The 23,805-nt window shown below is 43.2% G+C and overlaps 1 protein-coding gene across 1 annotated transcript in view; it reads right to left on the reverse strand.

Annotated features, from left to right (window-relative positions):
• Positions 1 to 23,805, reverse strand: part of LOC119086849 (nesprin-1-like) — a 191,335-nt gene that overhangs the window by 119,546 nt on the left and 47,984 nt on the right. Inside the window, 7 exon segments of the mRNA XM_037200369.1 lie at positions 2,076 to 2,285; positions 2,888 to 3,043; positions 3,417 to 3,548; positions 5,461 to 5,617; positions 9,117 to 9,226; positions 10,226 to 10,360; positions 18,020 to 18,211. Of these exon segments, the coding sequence (XP_037056264.1) occupies positions 2,076 to 2,285; positions 2,888 to 3,043; positions 3,417 to 3,548; positions 5,461 to 5,617; positions 9,117 to 9,226; positions 10,226 to 10,360; positions 18,020 to 18,211 (1,092 nt within the window).

The following is a 23,805-nucleotide window of genomic DNA, read 5'->3' on the forward strand; positions in this document are numbered from 1 at the left end:
AGCTGGAATTTTCAGCTTAGCGTCGAAGCACATGCCTGCTGAGATGAGAGAGCCTGGGCAATATAGTGAGTTAAAGCCCGGCCTGCAGGATCGGTTTTAAAAAACAAAGGTGAGCAAACAAAGCCAATGAAACTAACATAGGATGTTAGCATCAGAGAACTTATTCTTAATTTCCACTCTGAAAAGCATTTGCCCAAGATGGCTCAGAGGTTAAGAGCACTGGCTGCTTATCCAGAGGACCGGAGTTCAATTCCCAGCACCCACAGGGCAGCTCACAACTGTCTGTAACTCCCAATTCCAGGGTATCTGACACCTTCACACCAATGTGCATAAGATAAACTTAAATAAATTATTTTTTTTTAAAAAGGAAAGCATTTGCCTAGAAGAGAGGTTACAGAGATTAAAGAATGATTCATATGAAAATTTGGGGACTGAAAATAATGAACCAATAAAAGTTTTAATAAATATATTTTCTATCATGTCATTTATTTATTTTATGTATACATGCCACAGCACATGTGTCAAGGTCAGAGAACAAAATGCGGGAATCAGTTCTGTCCTTCCAGCAAGTGGTTAAGGGGATCAAACTCAGGTCTTTTTAGGCTTGGTAGCAAGCACCGTTACCTACTGAGCCAGCTCGTCATTCCTCATTACATATTTTTAAGACTATAGATTTTTAAAAGTGGTAATATTCTGTCCCTTTATGTGACTATCTAGAAAGTTCCATGTTTCCTGGTAAAAGCAACATTTGATACTTCATAGTAACTTTTTTTACAAATCAAAAATTCTCCTACATTTGCTAAAAAGTAGCATCTGTTGAAATTTAAGGATCTGAACAGGGTCCTTTTTATTGGGCTTGAAAGCCATCAACTCTAAAGGTTTATCGGTGACCTATCCTTTTTTTTTTTTCCAGTGACTCAAGACAGAAAAAGTTTCATAAGCACATAATTGCATATCTGGCCCTGGGATTCCAATATGACAGTAAAAGGTAATAAATCTGAAGAGTTAGGGTTGGAAAGTAATGTAATAAGTTTCCAGTGTAATTTTGAGAGAGGTAGAAGAAATTAGACCACAGCCATTTCCAAGACTCTTGAGTAGTGAGGTTTGGGAGGGTTCCTATATCCCAGCACCTTCTGCATGTTCTTGGGTAAGAATAATTAAATTCTACTATTACCAACTAGAAATTACAATAAACGATAATTTGACTTTTATTGGTTGAATTTAAACTTTTATTCAACTCTTAGTTTGGCTGAGTGGTTTTCTCAACCTTCCAGTTCTAAAAGCATGAAACTTGGCTCTCTAAATCTTTAGTTCAATGCACCTGGGTTTCTGTAATGCTCTAGCTCTCCATTACCCATTAAAAATTGTTTATAAGATGGGCTGAGAGATAGCTCAGACATGGAGTGCTTGTAGGGCAAACACAAGGACCTGAGTTTGATCCCCAGAACCCATGTCAACACCTCGGTACAGTAACACACTTGTAATCCCCAGGCCTGAGGAGGCAGAGATTAGATACCCAGCATCCACTGGGCAGCCAGCCTACCCTAATAACAGTGAGTCCCAGGTCCCTGGGAGAGACCCTGCTCCAAAACATAATGTGGATGGGCCAGAAAGATGGCTCGGTGGGCAAAAGCACTTTCCTCCCAAGGGTGATGACCTTGGTTGCTTCCCCAGGACTCACATGGTAGAAATAGAGAATGGACTCACATGAGTTGTCTTCTGACCTCAACATTCATGCCAGGGTACATGCATGCTTCCTGCCCCCATATACGCATATTAAATAAAAGAAATGTAATAAAAGTTAAAACAAATATGAGGTAGATGATTCCTGAGGAATGATACCCAAAGTTGACTTCTGTCCTCAACACTCATTCACACACACTATGTACATGCACCCACACATACATGCTCATTCACACACACACACACACACACACACATACACACACACACACACACACCCTCAGACGCCCCACCACACACATGCAACACATAATGAATGTTTGTAAGACACTCTTTGTTGATTATCACTGCTCCTCGAAAATGGCACACACCCTTTGTGTTCTCTCATTTACCTGGAAATTGAGGATCTGCTGGAGTCTATCTTTCATCTGATGACATCGCTGATCCACTACTGAATCCAGCAAGGATAATCTGCCCAAAAGACAACCCAGAGTGTCTTCAATGACGTCCCGGTTGTCACCATCCTCTGGGAATGCTTGGGAAAACAAGTTCTTGTTCTTATCCATTTCTTCGGACATTTCCTTAATGTCTTTGGCAAGAGCCTAGGGTTGAAGAAAGCGAAGTTTTCCTTCCTCTTTTAGACCTCTGTAAATCAAGTCTTCTTCCCCTAGAAAGCCTATGAAAACTCCCACACTGACACAGCTGAATCTCTTTCAGGGACTTCGGTGGATCGCAGGGAAAGTTTTCTTACAGAGATTTTTCTTGGGGACTTTATCATTAGATAATAAAAAGATGCATTGATAACAATTAAATTTTAAAAAGTGCTGGTTAGGAATTCATTCCTTAAATTTTATGTTCCATACAGGGAGGATTTGAGATGTACAATAACACAGAATTCTCCATTTCTCCTCCTCTCGGTATACATATTAGAAAGGATGAAAGTACAAAGCATACATATTTTTGAGAGCTTTTTATATTTAAACAATTCCTTTCCACATTCTACTTCTTGGGAACACATAACAGCACAAGGCTGTCTGGTTCTTTCTTTCTTTTTTCTTTTTTTCTTTTACAATACAATTCAGTTCTACATATCAGCCACGGATTCCCTGGTTCTTAATAGTCTTCATATACAACATTAATTACCAATTATCAACACTGCAATTACTTTGAAATTTCATGCACAGACAGAAATCGTCAGCCTTACCTCCTGGTTGAAGAGACAAGCTTCTGTTTCTTCTGGCAAAAGCGCTGTGGTCACAAATAAACGTTCTTCAACGTCATCCAACCAGGTTGAAGTGGCCGAGACCCCATCATACAACTTCTGCTCCAAGTGGATATTCTGTCCTTTAGCTCCTCCACCCTGGAAAAGAAACACACACAAGACACACAAAACAGATCAAAGAATCAATTTCAATCCAGGTAAGCCCTTACAGCTCATCCTCAGCTATATAGCCAGTTTGAGGACAGCTTTGGCTACCAGAGACCCTACCTGTACCCCTCTGCTCCCAACACATCTTTCAATTAAAAAACAATCAATTACAGTGCTTTGAGGAACCACAGAGAAATACCAAGCAAAAAATGAGATTCAGGAATCAACATCTATAAGCCCCAGGACTCATCACTAGTGCTGGGCCTCAAAAGGCATGTGCAGAGAGGGAATAATTTTGCAGAGAACAAATGAACCAATCCCAGAAAGACAAGACCAAGACAAGCCCAGGATGGCACAGCCGTACCTGTGATGACACCTCCTCGAAGGCCTGGTTCAGTCCATCCAGCAAGGACGTCACCGAAGACTTGTCTTGCGTCTGCGCTTCCCCTCTGTACAGTGGCACCCCTGTGAGGAGTCTGTTCTGACTGCTGTACAGCTGCAGGCAAGCAGGGACAGCTTACTTAAGAGCAGGTGATCCATGGGTAGTTTTCTAAGTTGGAGGTATACATAAGGAAGGCACTGGAAGCCTCATCCAGAGAGATGTGCATTTTACAACACACCACACTACTGGGGACAGTGGCCATAGGATGTTTAATGATGCAATAGAAAAAAATAAATAATGGTGGGAATGCATGAACATTTACACAGTTACCCCTGATATGTCTTCCCAGCTTTTTCTCTACCTCTAGAGAAAGAATTGACTATCTGAGAAAGATTGGTCTCTTCTTTTTGTATTCACCTCTAACAGGTTTTAGATTCCCCCCCATGAGGACCATGGCCAGGACAGGCATTCAAGTGTTTTAGGGACATCTCCAATCAAACTCAGTCCTATGATTTCTCAAAAACACTTCATCCTCATTTTTGAAGGCCCATCATCCTGTGAGCATGCCAGGCCACTCCATCCTGTAGCTTGAACATCTGTCACCCAACGCATCTTTATCTCTTCAATTGCTGCAGCCTTACATACATGTTGTATCTGATATAGTGCCTTTCCACTATTATCTTAACCTGGCTTTCCTTGGGATTCCTGTTTGTGGACTGGAACCTGCCATGGCTACTTACTTCCTCAGGAAATGTGTGAAATAGTTCCTGGGTTGGGTTATGCATTTGCAGAAGGTGGACCCATATTTACCCCAAATCCACAAAAATGCTTCTGCCTAGAGGCGCTAAATATTCTACAGATAGAGATGAAGAAAAACCCCATCTGTAAGACAGAGGCCATTGACTCTCTGATCTACTTAGTTTCAGGTCACCCAAGTTGTGCTGGCTTTTTCATTTGAAAGTAAGTATATCCCATGTATGAAGTTGCCAGTCAGCAGGTGTGAAAGAGGAGGAACTCTGGAGCACACAGATCCAGCAATGTGTCTCCCAGATCCTCAGATCCTGAGGCCTCCATCCCCCTCCCCAGGTGCATAGAAAGCCCCTCCCAGTTAAGTGCTGCTAAACATGCCAAGATCTAAGTGTAAAACGGGTCTGTTGATGTATCTCTGCCTTGACTCTGAGTAACAGAGACTCTGAACTTCTTGTCTACTTTCTGTTCACTCCCCACACCAGAGGCAAACCAGTGGTTCCCAAAAGAAAGTGCAAGGCAGGCTGAAAAGGGGACAGTTCAGGATTTCCTCTTATAAGCTGGAGGGTCAAGAAGGTCAGGAACATGAACCCAAACTTGGACAGCAACCCGGGTGTCACAGAAGAATGATGGTGGCCAAGGACAAGATGGATCTAGTGAGCTCAGCATGGAAAAACGCTGGATACCAACACTGACAGGAAATCTACTTCTCCACGATGAGCTGGGTCTTGGGTGCCAGCGGAGTCAGGCAGGTGCTATGGCCTGAGTGGACAAAGCGGAGCAGCAGGCTAAGGCCTCTGTCTAAGGGATGGAAAATAAGCATGGAATGCAATAGGTTTACTTGGCATAGAACAGCCACGAAAGAATGAAGTCTCCAATCCAGGGCTGCGCCTTCCGCTTACAGCTAAAAGAATGGGAAAATACTGTGGCAGGAAGGCAAGGTAGAAGTCAGACTCGGAAGGGTGAGGGATCTACCTCAGAAAGTCTAGCTCTGGATAAGAGAAACATTGGACCAGGCTTGTAAGGAAGGGCTAGCTCAAGCCAAGGTAGGAGGTCTGTGCGAAAGACATAGAATACCAGTGTCCAGGTGGATAGGAAGGGTGGGGTGGGGTGTGGGGGCTCATGCTTGTAATCCCAGTTCTGGAGGGGCAGAGGTAGAAGGATCCAAAGTTCAAGGCAACACTCAGCTATGTAGCAAGTTCCAGTACAACCTGGGTCACACGAGACCCTGTTTCACAAACCCAAAGGGAAATAAAGAAATAAACAAAACATTTGATACCACTTGCTCTTGTTCCTGTTCCAGAACATTCTGTAGTAGTTTCTGCTTGGTACTAAATTCTTGATGTAGGCTTTCCCATTTCATTCTCATCTGGTCTTCAGCCAATGATTTTGTCCCTTCCATCCCCAACTCCTGGGATAACACAGCAGGTTTTTCACTATTAGAAGAATAAATAACCTAAGTTTACAATGTGTGCAAAAAAAGAAAAAAGAAGAAGAAAGGAGGGAAGAATTTTGAAAGGAAAGCAAGAAAGGAAGAAAGAAGAAAATGAGATAGATAACTTATTTGGTATTAATAGACCTGGCCTCAAAAATTGGAAAAAGATTATCTTAGTCGTTGGCTTGCACCTTAAAAAATATAAATTAAAATAGAAACATTGAGATGATGAGCACATTCATCTTCACATATCTGAATCACAAATACATGAATATTAAAAACCCATTGAAAGTGACTAATTATGAAATAAAACAGTTGCAGCCTTCGGAATCAGGAAGTATACCGTGACCATTGGTCAGGGTCCTTTGACAAACAGCCTATAAATTAATTCAAAATCTGGAAAATGTTGGCCTAGTGAGAGCTTTTTCCATGAGTCCATGGGATGCTGAGGACACACTGTGGAGGGAGAGATGAGGGGATGCTAACAGTGCTGGGCGGAGGAGAAAGGCTTTCAGAGCAGGACTCTCTGATCTGAGGCTGACAGGGGGATCCAGGGCGGAGCGCTTGCCTTGGCATACGTGAGGCCCTGGGTTCCATCCCCAGCGTGCAGGAAGCAGGAAAGGCAAGCAGAACTCCGTGACAGCAGTTAGCATTGTGACACTGGGTAACTTGTGTCACATCTCTGAGCCTCAGTTGTCTCCACATATAAGTGAACATGGCATCTATGTTATCCAGGGTGGTTTTTTGTTTGTTTGTTTGTTTTGTTTTTCAAGACAGGGTTTCTCTGTAGAGCCCTGACTGTCCTGGATCTCGCTCTGTAGACCAGGCTGGCCTTAAACTCACAGAGATCCACCTGGCTCTGCCTCCCAAGTGTCGGGATTAAAGGTGTGCGCCACCACCGCCTGGCTCATGTTATGCAGTTTTGAAAATTAAATAGAACATATGCGATGCCTACAGCTGTATGTAATGAACAGCAACCATTCAGCATGTGGGGGTTAATAATCTATATGTTGACATACACTGATCTTAAAAATTAATGTAGAAAAAATACCTCTAATTGTATGGATTTTTTTTAAAAAAAAGACTTCCAAATGCAAAGAAAGTTTTAAAGTGCCTATGAAAGTATTTTTTTTTTTTTTGTATTTTCTTCTGTGTTTGGTTACAGTGTACCTGTCTCCACTCATTTTGCTTACATGAAATTTCAGTATCAAACCAAGGGGGTTGTTACCATCCACAGTCTTATATTTCATGACTGACACACATAAAAATAGCAGCAATTAGTTTTAAATTAGAATGTGGTCTTTTCATTTCTCATGGGAAAATATTCTTCCATGTCCATGAAGTCCCAGTTGGTTTTCCTTCACAGCCTTGGAAATAACTAGAGACTTGACAAGAGCATGTGAACTCATGGACTCCATCACACTCAGGGCTAATTTTTCTAAGGAATTTATATAACCATTGAGAAGTTTGTGAGTTGTCTTTTTGGAGTGAATCTTCCACAGAGAGCTAGCACAGCAGGACAAATTTCTTTTTACATGAGGTTACTGTTTGAAAGAGCAACTTGTAGATGTTTATCTGTCATTGGGTTCTCGCCAGTGCTGAAGGCCAAGGAGAAGTGGGGGGAGGGGGGAGCAACAGCAACATTTTTCTTTTACCACAAAAAGGTTGCACAAGATTCCCACAGCTCTTTTGAGGAACCAGTTGTCTGTCAAGCAGACAGCACTGGCTGTCCTCTGTGTAAAAACAGAGAAGCAAAAGACCTAAGAAACTATGAGGGGTGTGTGAGCCCCTTAGAGGACCTGGGAGCGGGTAGAGAAGAGACTCCCTGCTCTGCAGCCTGGAGAAGTGTCCCCTTGGCTGGGGCTTTACTGCTGATGTATCTTAAAGACCTTACTATAGATCTTTCTACACACGATGGACAGTGGCAATTATTCTGGCTCTTTCCTGATTTAACACAACTTCCACACTTTTAGGGTGACTTAAATGTAAAAATGATGACTCCTATGACATCTGTGTGCATTGACACTCAGAAGGAAGCATAGTGTCAGTGTTGACTAAACTACAACACTAGTTTAGGCCGGGCAGTGATGGTGCACACCTTCAATCCCAGCACTCGGGAGGCAGAGCCAGGCGGATCTCTGTGAGTTCGAGGCCAGCCTGGTCTACAGTGACAGATCCAGGACAGGCACCAAAACTACATGGAGAAACCCTGTCTCGAAAACAACAACAAAAACTAGGTTAGTCTCCACATCTGCTATCTCCAGACTTAGGCTCTTTACGTTGGATTTTCTGAACCACATGCACATGATACTTTCATTTAATTCACACTGTCCCTGAGTTGCCATGTGTCTGATTTCTGATAGTGTGATGTAATTTTGTTACGATTATAGGTATGCACAAGTTTTTTTTCTTGATGCTAGTAGGTACTCCTGCCTTTTTGATTATTTGGCATTATAAATATTTTATAACATCTTTCTAACGTAGGCTCTCTCTTTCCTATTACTTCTGCTGAAAACAACGTTTAGAATTGGTGAACCAGCCAAAGATGCTCTCCAAGAGACACAGGCCAAGTAACAAGCAGAGACAACACATCGATGCACGGGTTTTACTGAAACCTTAAAAAAAAAAAATAGTGCTTCAGAGCTGGGTGGTGGCAGTGTGCACCTTTAATTCCCAGCACTTGGGAGGCAGAGGCAGGTGGATCTCTGAGTTGGAGGCCAGTCTAGTCTACAGAACGGGCTCTGAGACAGGCAGGACTACACAGAGAAACCCTCTCCCAGAAAAGGAACGAAACCAACAATAAAAATGCTTTGGATTTTAGAAGTTTTTCTTTGAATGGTTATCAAAATGCTTTTGCAATGCTGGTTGCTGCTTATTATTCTAACTATTAATAAGCAAGCCAAAACCCCAATGTGAGTGGCTCAAAATATAGATATATCCCACCGGCTACAGTCCCTTTCACCTGGCAAATACTCTACTTTTCTAATATTTCATCTTTCTAGATGTAAGACTTTCAAAGTGTCCACTCCAACTGGGTCCCCAGGCTCAAAGACTTTACATGTGGAAATGATAGGGAGAGACCTGTTAAGAGGTCACACCATTTAACCTGCACATACATTGATTTTTTTTTAAGAATGTTCTGGAAGAGCTCTTGAGAGGAAAATGCTCTTCTGTGACTAGGTATAATCACCAGTTGGAAATATCATAGATCCAATTTGATAACACACGTTCCATTTGATTCAGAAAATGGGTGTCCCTGGGGATAGACGTGCTGGGTATCTAGAGAGTTACTCATTAGTCATTATTACTAGCCATTTTTCTATCCACACAACAACGTGCTTGGCAGTGCGGGGAGCATTTAATATCGCAGAGTGAAAGGGGGTGAATACCTTGTGTGGAAGGAGGGGAAGTAACTGGAGCGAGGTGTTTAGCTATTTTTTTTTTTTTCAAATGGCACAAAACACAACAAGAAGAGAAAGCCGCAGGCTTGCAAGACATACCCAAGGCCACCTGAGCCCTCTGCTGCGGAATGCTGGGTTAGGATCTCCTCTCCACGGCTAGCTACTGAGCGGAGAAGGCTCTTCTGCTCTGCTAGCTCCTGCTCGAACTCCTGCACAAAGGCAAACACCATGGTCACTTCAGAGGACTGTCCGCCATCGCTGTCACCGTTCTCTATCTATAGAACATCAAAGGCTCCAAGAACTGCAAATGGGAGCACAGCGTAAAAGGCATGGCTTGGGCCAATTCTCCTGCTCTGACTGAAGTTATCTGGAAAAAGCAACAGGAACAGAAACTTTTGCTGGACAATGGTGCCCCCGTGTGGTGAAACATGTTCCTTCCTTTCAAAGTCAGTTCTGTTCTGAACTAGCCAGGATAGAGACTCCATAAGACATCAGCTCACACCAGTCTTCCACTCTGTGAGCTGCATTATCAGTGGATCTGACTTGACCTTTTCCTCACTCACAGTACATTTGTTTAAGTGTGCATTTGACAGAAGAAATACTCAAGTGTGCCCATTACACAGAGTTAGTGTCTTCAAAAGAAATTCATCAACAGAAATCATTTGTATCATAACCAGTTACGATCTGATCTCATGAGGCATCTCCTCAAAAGTAAAAAAAAAAAACAAAACAAAAAACAAAAAACAAAAAAACCCATTTCATTTCATTAAAAAAATAAATGTATTTGGCCATTCTCAGAGGCCTTCCTGGGACTTTTTGTAATTATCATAGAATAGATGCAAACAAGGTCAAAACAAAGGGTAAAGTGTCCCCGAGGAGGAAGGTTACAGCTGAACCATATGATGTAACCTTAAACACACTAGCTTCACAATGACCAGCCAACCCACCATCCCATCAGTTATGGAGAAGCACGCCAAAGAAACGCTAGTTACGTTTTCCTTCATTCAGAAATAAGGTAAAGTGAATGAGTGAAGAACTTTGGAGATAATGCTGGGGATGTCATCCAACGGAACACTTGCCTGGCCTGGTTTCCATTCCCAGAATTGAAAACAAAACCATGACCACAAAAGCGCTGGCCATAGGAACAGCCCCCTCAGGTTCTTCTCATGACAGAGCTGCCGTCCAGAGGAAGGCAGGAAATGCTTTACCTTCTGTTGCTGGAGGCTGCTCTGCCGCTGGTGGGTTCGAGTGGTGCGGGCCTGGGCCAGCCATTCCTGTACGCCAGGGCTCTGCGCGGCTGTGAGGTCAACATCGCTCTCCTCTTTCTCCTGTGTGGCTCCCTGCTTTGAATGAAATCCAATGAGAATCAAGGGCCGTGCCACCCACAGGACAACCTCGCCCCAGTGGAGAGAGGACCCCTCTGGTGCGGTTTGTCTAATGACTTCAGACCACCACCATTTTGGACATGACACCACATATTTTTAAAAGATGGTGACACAAAACACATCTAAGTTGTCACATTTTTAGGAACGAGGAGAATAAACAGATGATTATGCCCAGAAGCATTTACAGGGAAACCCATCTTCTTCCAAAACATAACCCTTTTTATGAACTTCATAAAGTCACTTAAAGGTAAAATGTCACCTAGATGAACATTACATGTCAAAATGTCTGTTCTTCCTCTGAAAGCTTCACCCTGCCACCATCTGTCCAACGTTCCACCACTTGCTTCTCCAGGTTGCCAACCATCACCAGGGATCATAGATAAGCCACAGCTATCTCACCTCACCAGTCAGCTGGTCTTGTCTCTTCAGACTGGAGGCAGTCCTCATCCGGAATGGGTCTCAGAATTACTTTGAATGCTTAACCAGAAACGCCTTATATATCTTTTGCCAAGGAAAGGCGTGTGTCACCATGCTTGGCTATTTCCAATGTGGCCTTGACTCACAGAGATCCAGAGGGATTTCTATCTCTGGAATGCTAGATTAAAGGTGTGAGTCTAGCCTTTGTATCTAACTAGAGTGGGGAGTCTCACAGCTGAGTTTACATTCTAGAATTCAGGAAAAGCAAGGCATGATGGTTAATCATGACTGTCAACTTGGCTGGGTGGAGGCCACATAGGAGAAGAGTAAGGCCTACTTCTCCTCATGTCTGTAGATCATGAGCACTCCAATGGTCTTAATCCACCTATAGATTCAAAAATCTAAACAGACAATTAGGAAGTGCTGGAACCAACAAAAAACCATCCCAGTTACAGGAAGAGGGTCATTGGTGGCATTTGAAGGCTGTATCTTGGTCCTCGCCCCATCCTAGTATTCTCTCTGTTTTTTGGCTTGCCTGAGTTGAGAAGCTTTTCTTTGCCATGCCCACAGGCCATGATGTCCCTGCCTTGCCACTGATGTTAACAACAGGTCATGGAGTCAAACCTCTGAAAACACGGGCAAAAATAAATCTTTTACCCCTCAAGTTGTTCCTGCCAGGTATTTAGTCACAGCCCTGAGACACTCAGTAACATGCAGCAGGAGCTTCCATGATGGCTGAATGTCCTCTGCTCTCCTCCACCCTAGCCTCGCCTCTTCAACTCGTCTTCAAGAGTTGCAGGAAGCGGTCAACCACCAGAGCAATCCTCAGAACCCTTCAAGAGGCAGGAAGCCTGGAGCCACCCCACCCCCACCCCTGACAATACCGCATTTCGTAAGAAGGCAGCCCTAACTGGATGCAGTGGGTTAAAATGTAAATAAAAAGTTTTTTTAAAAAAAGACATCGAGTTGGGGGGGGGGAGATGTTTTGAGGGTCCTAGGGGCGGCTGAGGAGAGGCATAAGGAGTAAACATGATCAAGAAATATTGTATGCTGTATACATGTATGAAAATTTCAAAGATTAAGGAAAAGGTCAAAAGCTCTAAAACTTAAAAATATAAAAAGCTTGTAAAATAAATATATAAAGACAGAAAGCAGAGGAGAGAGAGCTTCAGGCTCCACCAAGGAGACCCCTAGATTGAATTAATTCTAGAACTCTTGATTTGTGAACGTCTACTACTCAAAAAGATCTGTTTATACACTTCTGTATAATAAATAGCTCCCAGTAGCCTGGAGGCAAAGGAAGACAGATGTCTTTGAGTTCAAGGCCAGCCTGCTCTACATAGCAAGTTCCAGGATAGTCAGAGCTACATAATAGAGAAACACACACCGCCCCATCCTTCCAATCCCACCTCCCCAAATAATAAATAACTCATGTTCAAACAAGAGTTTTCCAGTTCCATTCAAATTAGCATAATAAAGTGTCAATCAACTGTGGGCACAGCGCTTACCATCCTACAAATTCAAAAAATTACCTGGGGGAGGGGTTAAAGGGACTTGGTGTGATAATTACAAATTACGACCCTAAACACGCTGCTTCCTCTCTCTCTTCCATGACCACCTCGCCTACCCACTGCTTCACTGCTGCCCTGGTAAAGTTCGGCTAGGGAAAAAGGCGGAAAACGGTTACTTATCACCCAGACAGGCAACCTTCCTGCCTCATTATTCTAATGGGATGTGGAAGGTCCGACTAGTCCTTTGCTTTACACTGAGACTAAGCAAGGGTAAAAGCCTTTCTTTCTTCTTATCCACGTTTCTATGTAAAGGGATAAATCAGATGTTTTTTATACAACTCACTCATTAAATACTTATGCCTGAGACACGGCTCTTGGAGGCCGGTGTACTCTGCAAAGAAGCAGCCAGACAAGGGCTTCAAAGAAGCAGCCAGACAAGGGCTTAGTTGGGGAGGCAGTTCAACCAACTGACCAACATCCAAGAAAGGCTGGGTTACATACACAGGGCCAGTCGAGAGGGGACGGAGGCGAAGGGACAGAAAGTGACGGGAATGGCTTGCTAGGCTGGTCTGAGAGCATTTTCAGAGGACAACCGCAGGGTGCCTGGAAAAGTAAGGACCCTGGCAGAGAACTAGGGGAGAGTATCCCAGAACTAGAGGACGCTACAGTCCCACTATGCCCCGCCCCCCACAGAAACATAATGGAGAACATCGGGCATGGAAGAGGCCACCATGGCTAGAGTCTAATGAGGTGGAGAGCTTTGTCATCCTACTGCAACTCTGAGACTGACATGTCACTGTCCCTTGGCTCCTCCCTCCCCAAGCAGGAAGGCAGGTAGAGTCTACCACTCCAGTTGATACAGCCTATGGATAGAGGCCCTGCTTTCTCTTAGTTTCATCATTCTAACTTACCACTCCAGGGAAAGAGCTTTGATTTTCTATACTTGTGTATTCTTTCCTCCAATCTCATGAGTCATGCTCCCACCAGCTTGTTTTATGTCAACTTGACACAAACTCTGAGAGGAGGGAACCTCAATTGAGAAAATGCCTCCCTAAGATAAAAGGCTGTCAGCAAATCTCTGGGGCATTTTCTTAATCAGTGATTGATGTGGGAGGCCCCAGCCCTTTGTGGGTGGGGCTGCCCCTGGGCTAGTGGTTGTGAGTGCTACAATAACGCAGGCTGAGCAAGCCATGGTGAGGGAGCCAGTAATTGGTACTCCTTCATGGTCTCTGTATCAGTTCCTGCCGCCTCCAGGTTCCTGTCCTGATTTGGGTTCCTGTCCTTCCATGATGAAATGTGATTCGGGATGCATAAGCCAAACCAGCCCCTTTGTCCCCAGGTGGCTCCTGGTCATGGTGTTTCATCACAGAGATAGCAGGACTGTAAAGGAATGGCTGAGACGACAAGAACGTACCTCTGTCCCTCCCCCTTTGGTGTTACTGTTCCATAGTGAAGCAAGGCATCAAATGTAGAAGGAACATTCGACATCCCCATATGAACTCCCATGTTCTGGGCACGTAGTTCCTTTCCCTTCGCAGGATCCAGCTTCCCAACAAGAGAAGTTGGATCATTGGATCACGTAGAGCAATGTGAGTGCCCTTGGTCTAAAAGATGCTATTTATATCTTTTTGTTGTTACTTTTGTGAAGCAGGGTTTCTCTGTGTAGCTTTGTGCCTTCCCTGGATCTCGCTCTGTAGACCAGGCTGGCCTCGAACTCACAGAAATCCGCCTGGCTCTGCCTCCCGAGTGCTGGGATTAAAGGCGTGCACCACCATTGCCCAGCTAAGATGCTATTTATATCTTGCAAGCAATGTGTTCAGAGTAGGGGACTCATCGTACCTTGTCCACTAAATGTCCCTGCTTCCCAAGAATTTCCCCCAATGATAAACAGTGGTTTTCTGGAAAGTTATGAGTTTAGGTAAGTGGGCTTCTGGCCCACAGGAGACCGAGGAGTACCACCATTGCACAGTGATTTCTCAGAGGCCTGGCTCATTCAGGCAAAGATGAAACACCAACTTAGAAACCTTGCAGAATGAAAATATGAGACACACAGTGACATCTCAAGGAGTCAACATACCAGACTGAAGTCCCCAGTCACAGCCATTCCAGCTATAAAACACTGGTCTTGGTGGCCACGACCTTCTTTATCTCCCCTCTGGGATCCAGGCCACTGCCTCCCTGCCATTTAACTCAGCCAAGGCCTGTTTCCCAGAACCCATCTGGAAAACTCTCCTTTCAGGCCACAGAATCCACTCACACTTCTGCTTGGGTTATGCTCCGTGGACTGTCAGTGGGTCTTTCAAATCACCAGAGAACGCTTGTGCTCGTAAAAAATGACAACTGGAATGTGAGCCCTCACCACCATTGACATACACAGATGGACTCTCAGAGTCTAAGAATTCATCTGACTGACTAAGCAAGTCCACAGTTTCAGATGAAGAAGAAGAAGAAGAAGAAGAAGAAGAAGAAGAAGAAGAAGAAGAAGAAGAAGAAGAAGAAGAAGAAGACAGCATCAAAAACTGTCGCTTTGAATGTGTTTTCTGTGTTTTTATATTTGGTTTTTTAGCTAATAGGTTTTTCTGACTCACTTAGTCATTTTAAAAGCTAAGACTTGATCCTCAGAAAACAAAAAACGGCGAAGAATCTAGTTCATATTTCAGCTCTTTCCCCTTGGGGTGAGGTGGTACTCGCTGGAGGAATGCAAGCCTGGAACTATATTCCAGGGTGATAACAGCTTTCCCTTCTGCCTAGGGAGGAGGAAGTATGGTGGTTTCTGTCACTAGAGACTCACTGGGCGGGGCTACCTAGGATGTTTATTTTGGAAAAGTAGAAAAGTAACCACTTTTCTTCCTGGCCTTGGAAGAGCAGTGAGAACTGGGAAATGCTAAACCTGATATGAACCACTTCTTCATAAGGCAATTTGCTATTTTTCTTGTATTTATGAGCATTGGTGTTTTGCCTATATGTGTGTCTATGTGAGGGTGTTGGGTCCCCTGGAACTGGAGTTACAGACAGTTGCAAGCTGCCATGTGCGTGCTGGGAACTGAACCTGGGTCCTCTGGAAGAACAGCCAGTGCTCTTAACTGCTGAGCCATCTCTCCAGACCCGCAATTTGTTATTTATATAGGGTAAACTCTATGTTCATCCCATAGGTAACATTGTGTGAAAATGACCTAAGCCTCTTATGAAGACAGGCACTTGTAACTCAAGAAATATTTTCACATGTCCTTAGGTCTGCGTTTCTTTATGTCTGTCTGGGAGAAAGGGAGAGACTGGATCTTCACGGATATCCATGCCAGTTCACTTTGTAAAACAACAAGATAAAATAAATGGGGTGACAGGTATTACACTCCATGCATATAAAACAGCATTGAGAAATTTGGGTTAAGAGTGTAGCTCAGGGGCAATGGATGCTGAGATCCACAGGGCATTTGATCCTGAGGTAGGGGACCAGGGGAAGGATGGGAAGGTAGAAGAAAAAAGGGAAGGGAAGGGAAGGGAAGGGAAGGGAAGGGAGGGAGGGGAGGGGAGGGGAGGGGAGAGGAGGGGAAGGGAAGGGTAAGAGCTCCCCATTTCCCTGTGCTCTGTGCCATTGAAAGACCCTAACCCTTCAGGCTTACACCCCCCAAGCCCCAGGAAATGAGAAACTAAAAATCTAGTTCCAAGGGCAAGCTGACTCAGCCATTATTCAACCACCCCTGCCACAATGTAACAATGTAAAAAGATTTCTGTTAAGAGACTGTGTTGACTGGGATAGTTGCAGGTGTTCCAGGAAGGACCATTGTGACCTTTGTGTAAACTTCACTCCCACCCTAACAACCCCTTGAGGTTTCAGGAAGAATGTACATGCAGACATGACTGTACCCACTCTCTCATGATCTTGTAAAACGTAATTGTATGGGAATTGTAATCTTATGGCTTTTGTGGGTTTTTCCTTTAAAAGCCCCCATGTGGTTACAGTTAGATGTGACTCTTGCTCTCAGGACAAGAGTAGCCCGTCTGTACAGTCGCTTCAATAAAAACCTCGTGCTGTTGCATCAGTTGGACTGGAGTCTGGGTTCTTGGGGCGCCCACTCGAGACCCTAAACGTTGGGTTATATAGGGTGAACTCTACGCTCCTCCCATAGGTAACATGTGAAAGTTACCATGACTGCCTGTGATTCATCCCTGAGCCTCTACCCCAGTCCACTGTGGGTACAGACTTATCATGTCAATCCTCTATTCACTCCTCTCACAGTTAAGATCCAAGTGTCCAGGACACCTGGGATGTTTTCCCAGGCCCTTCACTATCACTGAAACCTGATTCCCACTGTGATCCTAAATGGCAGGACCTTGGGAGGTGACGGCCACTGCAGTTATCTCTGCTATACAGGAGACCCCAGAAAGCCAGCTAGCCTCTCCCTCCACAAGAGGACACAGCGAGAACTGCCATCTATGAATGAGAGCGAGTTCCCTCACTGGATGCTGAAGAAGCTGGCATCTTCATCTGAGACCCAGATTCTAGAGCAGTGTGCCGTATGTTTTCTGTTTATAAGCCACTCAGTTTGGGAAAACTTGCTATAGCAAACTAAACCACTTAAGACATCGTTTAATTTCACTTCTTCCTATTACTCTGCTCTAGCCACACAGGCTTTAGGCAGACCAGATAATCCTAGCTGGCAATTCCCTTTGGCTGGAATGTTCACACACAAACACACACACACACACACACACACACACACACACACACACACACACACACTGTTCTCTCCTTCAATATGTACTACACGGAGAGTTCCAGAGGGCGAGTGGAACAAATACAGTAAAATAAAAGTTCACATAAGTCACCTATCACAACAAATTTAAAGGAGTTAAGCATGCCCTTTGAAAGTGTGAGACAGAGCCAGGCGGTGGGGACATACAACTTTAATCCCAGCACTTGGAAGGCAAAGGCAGGTGGATCTCTGTGAGTTTGAGGCCAGCCTGGTCTACAGAGTGAGTTCCAGGCCAGGCAGAGAAACCCTGTCTCAGGAAAAAAAGAAAGAAAGAAAGGAAAAAGAAAAAGCACGAGACAAATGTCTATAACCAATGGCTAGAGTCACATGTTCTGCATAAGAAAAAAGAGCCTGGGTTGGGGATTTAGCTCAGTGGTAGAGCGCTTGCCTAGCGAGCTCAAGGCCCTGGTTTCAATCCTCAGCTCTCAAAAAAAAAAAAAAAAAAAAAAAAAAACCTAAAATGTAAGGACACGGAGAAGCTGAAATCAAAAGAAAGCTAAGAGGTAGGCCAGGTAAACACTGCCCAGAAAACTCCATCGATGTAAAAACAGAACTGACCATCAGGACTCAGAGTGTTACAGAGGGAAGATTCATTCACCTGGCATACAGGAGGACTTGAATGCAGGAACTACCTAGAACAGGATGAATGCATCTAGAGAATGGACTGTAAGAGGAATCCAAAAGGAAAGCAAGTTTGTCACGGTAGAACTCCATCCTCAGATCTATGAGGTCAAATCAACGCTGACAGCCTAGCTGGAGACCCAAAGGCAGACTGTAAATGGACAGACGTGCTGAGGTGTTAGAGAAAGCATGTGTATACCTACGTGCGGCGCCTCAGCCTCCAACATTTCCTCTCTACTGCCACTTACGGAGATGCACGTGGTGAGTGTGTCCCGAATGCCGAGTTGGCCCAGGCTTCGGGTGGAAGTGCTCACCTGCATGTTGAGCTGTCTGTCATGCAGGGCCCTCTGCAGCTCCAAGAGACTCCCTTTGAGCACCCTCAGCTTGGCTGCCAGCTGCTCTGCCTCGTCCTTTGTGTGCGCCTTGCCCTCCAACAAGAGGTTCTCGTTGTGCACGGACAGCTGGGACAGGACCACCACTTTCTGTTCGATTTCCGCGAGCATGTTCTGGAGCAAGAGAGCAACCGCAAAAGCCTCACTTCTGGCCAGCCCCTGGAGACTGTTTTCAAATGCAACCTTTAATAGTCACGTACCACACCAGCAGGTGTCTGTGGCTTTTCCTTGTAGTGATATTTCATTTGTACTAAAATGTGATTTGTATGTTAATAAATAAAGTTGCCCCGAGGGTCAGAGCTATTAGAGCCATTGCAGATGCTGGGTGGTAGTGGAACGCCTATAATCCCAGCACTTGGTAGGCAGAGCTAGGTAGATCTCTGTGTGTTCAAGGATACAGCCAGCATTGGAGACACACACCTTTAATCTCAATACCAACCATAGAAGACCTGGAGGTCTGTACAGACAGGCAGTGATGAGGTGGTCATGTGGTTGGGTTTACAACCAATGAGAAGGCAGAACAAAAAGTATATATAAAGACAAAAACACAGGAAGTAGGTCTCTTGGCTGAAGAGGCTAGCTGTAGCAGACAGGTAAGGCTCTTAGCTCTGATCTCTTGGCTTTCTTCTTTGCATTGGTTCTGTGTTTCTTATTTAATAAGACAGTTGGTTACATCTATATTTCCTACTTTAAAGAAGACGATATGCGCTTTGGGGGGTAAAACTACCTGGGCTTCTTACCTTTTCTCTTTTTGAAAAATTAGATACTTTATAATTAAACATACATTGGAAAAAGCATATAGAAAACACATTTGGTATAGCCAACAATCACAAGAAAAGGCCACTGCCCGAATGTTACGTCATTATTAGTCCCAATATGTTAGTATTAGGTTACCAATGTTAGAAAAATTATCATACAGGAAACTTCTTTGTTAATTTAAAAAGGAATTTCTTTCAAAACACTGATTTTGAAGACCAAGCTGCCTAAGAACTTTCAATCCTCCTGCATCAGCCCCCTCTTTCTGTCCTCCTCTTCCTCATCTTCTTTTTAAAAATATGACACATCTTTGATCTTACATTTTAAAGTATTTCCCACATTTCCATCACAGATCTTGGAGTTTTCCCTCCAGGATTGAGATTAAACAGAAAAGAAATGAAAAATAACCTCCTGCTTTCAAAGTAAGATCTTTTATGAAACCAAAAAAGACTGAAAATAAATAAATCAAATGTGCCATAAATCACTTTATTGTCTACATAAATCATGTTGGTTTTATGTCCTTTGCCTCTAAACTCTTTGAAATGGAGGTCTGTGGTGGTTTGAAAGAAAATGGCCCCCATAGGCTCATAGGGAGTGGCACTATTATTACTCCTTGTTGGAAAAAGTGGCCTTATTGTAGGAAATGTATCACCAGGAGGTGAGGGGGTGGGCTCTGAGGTTTCAAATGTTCAAGCCAGGCCCAGTGTCACTCTCTCTTCCTGCTTCCTGCAGATCCAGATGTAGAACTCTCAGCTCCTTCTCTAGCGCCATGTCTACCTGCACGCAGCCTTGCTTCCCACCATGACCATAACGGACTTAACCTCTGAGCTGTAAGCCACCACAATTATATGTTTTTCTTTATAAGAGTTGTCATGGTCATGATATCTCTTCACAGCAATAAAACCTTAAGACGGGCTGGAGAAATGGCTCAGAGGTTAGGAGCACTGGCTGCTCTTCCAGAGGTCCTGAGTTCAATTCTCAGCAACCACATGGTGGCTCAATGAGATCTGGTGCCCCCTTCTGACCTGGAGACATACATGCAGGCAGAACACTGTATACATAATAGATAGATAAATAAATAAATAAATAAATCTTTAAAAAAAAAAAAAAGGCTGGAGAGATGGCTCAGAGGTTAAAAGCACTGCTTGCTCTTCCAAAGGTCCTGAGTTCAATTCCCAGTAACCACATGGTGGCTCACAATCATCTGTAATGAGATCTGGTGCCCTCTTCTGGCCTGCAGGGATGTGTGCAGACAGAACACTGTATATATTAATAAATGAATAAATTTAAAAAAAAAAAAAACTTCACTCTTTAGCCGGGCGGTGGTGGCACATGCCTTTAATCCCAGCACTCAGGAGGCAGAGCCAGGTGGATCTCTGTGAGTTTGAGGCCAGCCTGGGCTACAAAGTGAGTTCCAGGAAAGGCACAAAGCTACACAGAGAAAACCTGTCTCAAAAAACCAAAAAAATAAAAAAAAAAAATAATAAAAACCTTAAGACAAGGCCATAGTTTTTATTCAATCAGTTAATTTATTAATGACAAATATATTTTACTTCCCATTAGGAAATATAGATTATTGCCATTCCATTAACTCTTAAGAATAAGAGTTCATACCAAATAACTAAAACCAATGAAAGAACAAACAAAATGTTCACTAAAATGGGGATTAATGAATGATGTCTCAAGGACTATTTCTGAGAACAGAATATATTTCTGGGCACGGTTGGTCTGGAATTGTGCTGAGGGTCCATAATACATTTTGAGGGCCAAGAAAATGTTTATTTTTTATTTTCTCTTTAAAATCAAAAGACTCAAAGGATGCTAACATGTACAAGTCCCTGCCCTGGGTTTGAATGCCACCATGGAATAAAATGAGTGTGGCAGTGCAGGTTTTTGAGTGTGGAGTCAGGAGAATATAGAGTTCAAGGTCATTCTTGGCTACTTAGTAAGTTCAAGGCAAGTCTGGGCTACATGAGATCTTATCTCAAAAGAAAAGGAAAAGAAAGAAAGGAGAGGAAGAGAAAAAAAAAGAGAAGAAAATTAGAAAAATTGATATAATAATGAATCCAATGCAGATTTTATTAGTCTACATGGTCCTTTTCACCATGTGGGGGAAAGTTCTCATATTAGCGAAGTCTCCAGGCCAAAAAAAGTCATCGTGTGGCTCCAATTCTTCTTATTTATTTTCAGGGTCTCAGTATGTAACCCTGGCTGGCCTGGAACTCTCCATATAGACCAGGATGGCCTTCAATTCCTAGATGTCTTCCTGTACTGTCTCCCAAGTGCACAGGTGGATCTCAGTGAGTTTGAGGCCAGCCTGGGCTACAGAGTGAGTTCCAGGAAAGTTGTCAAAGCTACACAGAGAAACCCTGTCTCAAACAAACAAACAAACAAACAAACAAACAAACAAACGTATGCACCACTATGCCCAACATGTGACTTCCATCCCATGTGACAGCCAATTATAATTATGAAGCAAATGGTTTAATTCTAAATTTTAAATTCGTAAGATTTTCTTTAATATTTTCATATTAAATTTTAACTTACTAGGGTCTAGATTTTAACTGGATTGATGTCTGTATTTTAAATGATTTAAAGTAAGTATTAGATTTGAAACATCAATTTGACTAGTTTGCTGACTTTCAATGCCATATGCTTCCAATTCCTTAAATACTATGAAAACACATTTTACTACTTTATAAATAGCCTGAGCTGTATTGTCAGAATAATGTCAACTGTACTGCAGGTTCTCTGAATTTCTTTAAAAACAGATATAACTAAAAGTGGGGGTGGCGACAACAATATCACACAAGTCTGAAATACTAGTTTGAGTGTTAATTTTAAGCCCTAGAAGGAAATGTTAAAATAGATGCATGCCTCAGCTTCTGACAGTAGAAAGGAGGCTAAGAATACTGGAAAAAGCTCCCATCTGGTTCTTCAACCTCCACCATCGAGACAGAGAAGAAAGCTGCTCGTACACAGAGAGGAGTCCGAAGGCATTGCCTGATCTGAGTGACAACGATCATATTATGAGCCTCAAATATGAATAAGAAGACCCCCCTGGTATAGACTTCATTAGCTAATGCTATTGGCAGATCTCTTTTGATGCCACATAGGTGAAATATGAATTTGTGCTCACTGGTATTTAGCTCTGTGGATTGGGAAGGGTTTTCTAGAATCTTCTATTTTTTTTTTTTTTTCATTCCATGTTTTTTAGTGCATGGGGTCTTGCCTGCATGTCTGGCTGTGAACCACTTGCATGCAGTGCCTGATGACGCCAGAAGAGGGCATTAGATCCCCTGAGATTAGAGTTACAGATGGGAGAGAGCCATTCGATATGTGTTTGGAATTGAACTCAGGTCCTCTGAAAGAGCAGCCAGTGCCCTTAATTGCTAAAGCCATCTCCCCAGCCCCTTAAATGAAAGATTTCAAGTGTATTTCACTCACATGTGAAGTGTAATATGTTAATAATCATGAAGTTTGACGGTGGACACATGCGAGGTCACTGTTTCTTGCTGTATTAGATCTGGAGTGCCTCCTACAGGCTGGTATGTTAATAGCCTGGTCCTCAGCTTGGTGCTATTGAAAGTTGATAGAAACCTTTAGGAAGTGGGGTCTTTTGGGGGATTTTGGATGGCTTGTTTATTTTATTTTATTTTTGGTTTTTGTTTGTTTGTTATTTTGAGATAGGGTTTCTCTGTGTAGCCGCGACTGTCTGGATCTCACTCTGTAGACCAGGCTGGCCTCGAGTTCACAGAGATCCGCCTGCCTCTGCCTCCCAAGTGCTGGGATCAAAAGCATGTGCCACTGCTGCCAGGCTAGATGTCTTGTTTCAGTGGATTATGAATGCTTATCTTTTTCTTTCTCTTTTGTTCCAAGCAATGAGATGAGCAGGCTTCTTCCATGTGCCCCCAACATGATGCACTGTGCTGTTTAAAACAGCAATGGAATGCATGGATGAAACCTCTCAACAGAGTGAAAATAAACCTTTTTTTCTTTTTAAGTTGATATTATCTCACGGATTTTGTTACAGTAGCAAGAAGCCAGCATGAGTATCCATAACATATAATAAGAAAAAAACGTTTGTGCATGGCTAGGTTTGTAGCTCAGTGGTGCGGGCCTTGCCTAGCACACATGAGGCCCTATGTTTAATTTGTTACTTTTTGAGGGGAAAAAAAAGAAGAAGAAAGAAAAGGAAAAAGGATAGTGGGGAGAGGCATCATTGACCTGAGGTTGTCAACACTTTAAGAAGCTGGGGATGTGATTCAGTGATAAAGTGTATTGGTTCCATTCCTAGCATCAAACCAAAGTTCAAACCAAGCACCCCCCTTCCCCCCAAAAAAACAACCACCTTTATAAAACAGCTCTTAACCTTCATAACCTTTATGAAACTCCCTCTTACATCAGTTCTTAGAGACCTGACATGGAAGGAAGGCCATTGCACATTTGGAAAGACAAGACACACTAGACTCTCTGTCTTCCTAATACTGGCGGTTGCTGAAGTTTTCCAAGATCCATGTGAGGACTAGGTTAAAATGGCAATTGAGCACACATGGAGGCTTCCAATCACACTTATTTTGGCTTGAATCATTAATACTAACTCTTCTGAGTTTATTATTATTATTATTATTTATTTTATTTTATTATTATTATTATTTTTTACTGGGTGGTGGTGGCACATGTCTTTAATCCCAGCACTTGGGAGGCAGAGCCAGGTGGATCTCTGTGAGTCTGAGGCCAGCCTGGGCTACAGAGATCCAGGACAGGCACCAAAACAAACACAGAGAAATCCTGTCTCGAAAAACCAAAAAAAAAAAAAAAAAAAAAAAAAAGTACAATATATATATAATATTTTTTTAGCCAGTAAATAGATACAATAAATATTCTGGTATCTATAGTCTTTTAAAATGGTAGTCACAGCATTTGGAAGTTTAGCTGGACTTAGTGGTGCA

This window comes from Peromyscus leucopus, chromosome 8a, assembly GCF_004664715.2.
Source record: "Peromyscus leucopus breed LL Stock chromosome 8a, UCI_PerLeu_2.1, whole genome shotgun sequence".
Taxonomy (NCBI): Eukaryota; Metazoa; Chordata; class Mammalia; order Rodentia; family Cricetidae; genus Peromyscus; species Peromyscus leucopus.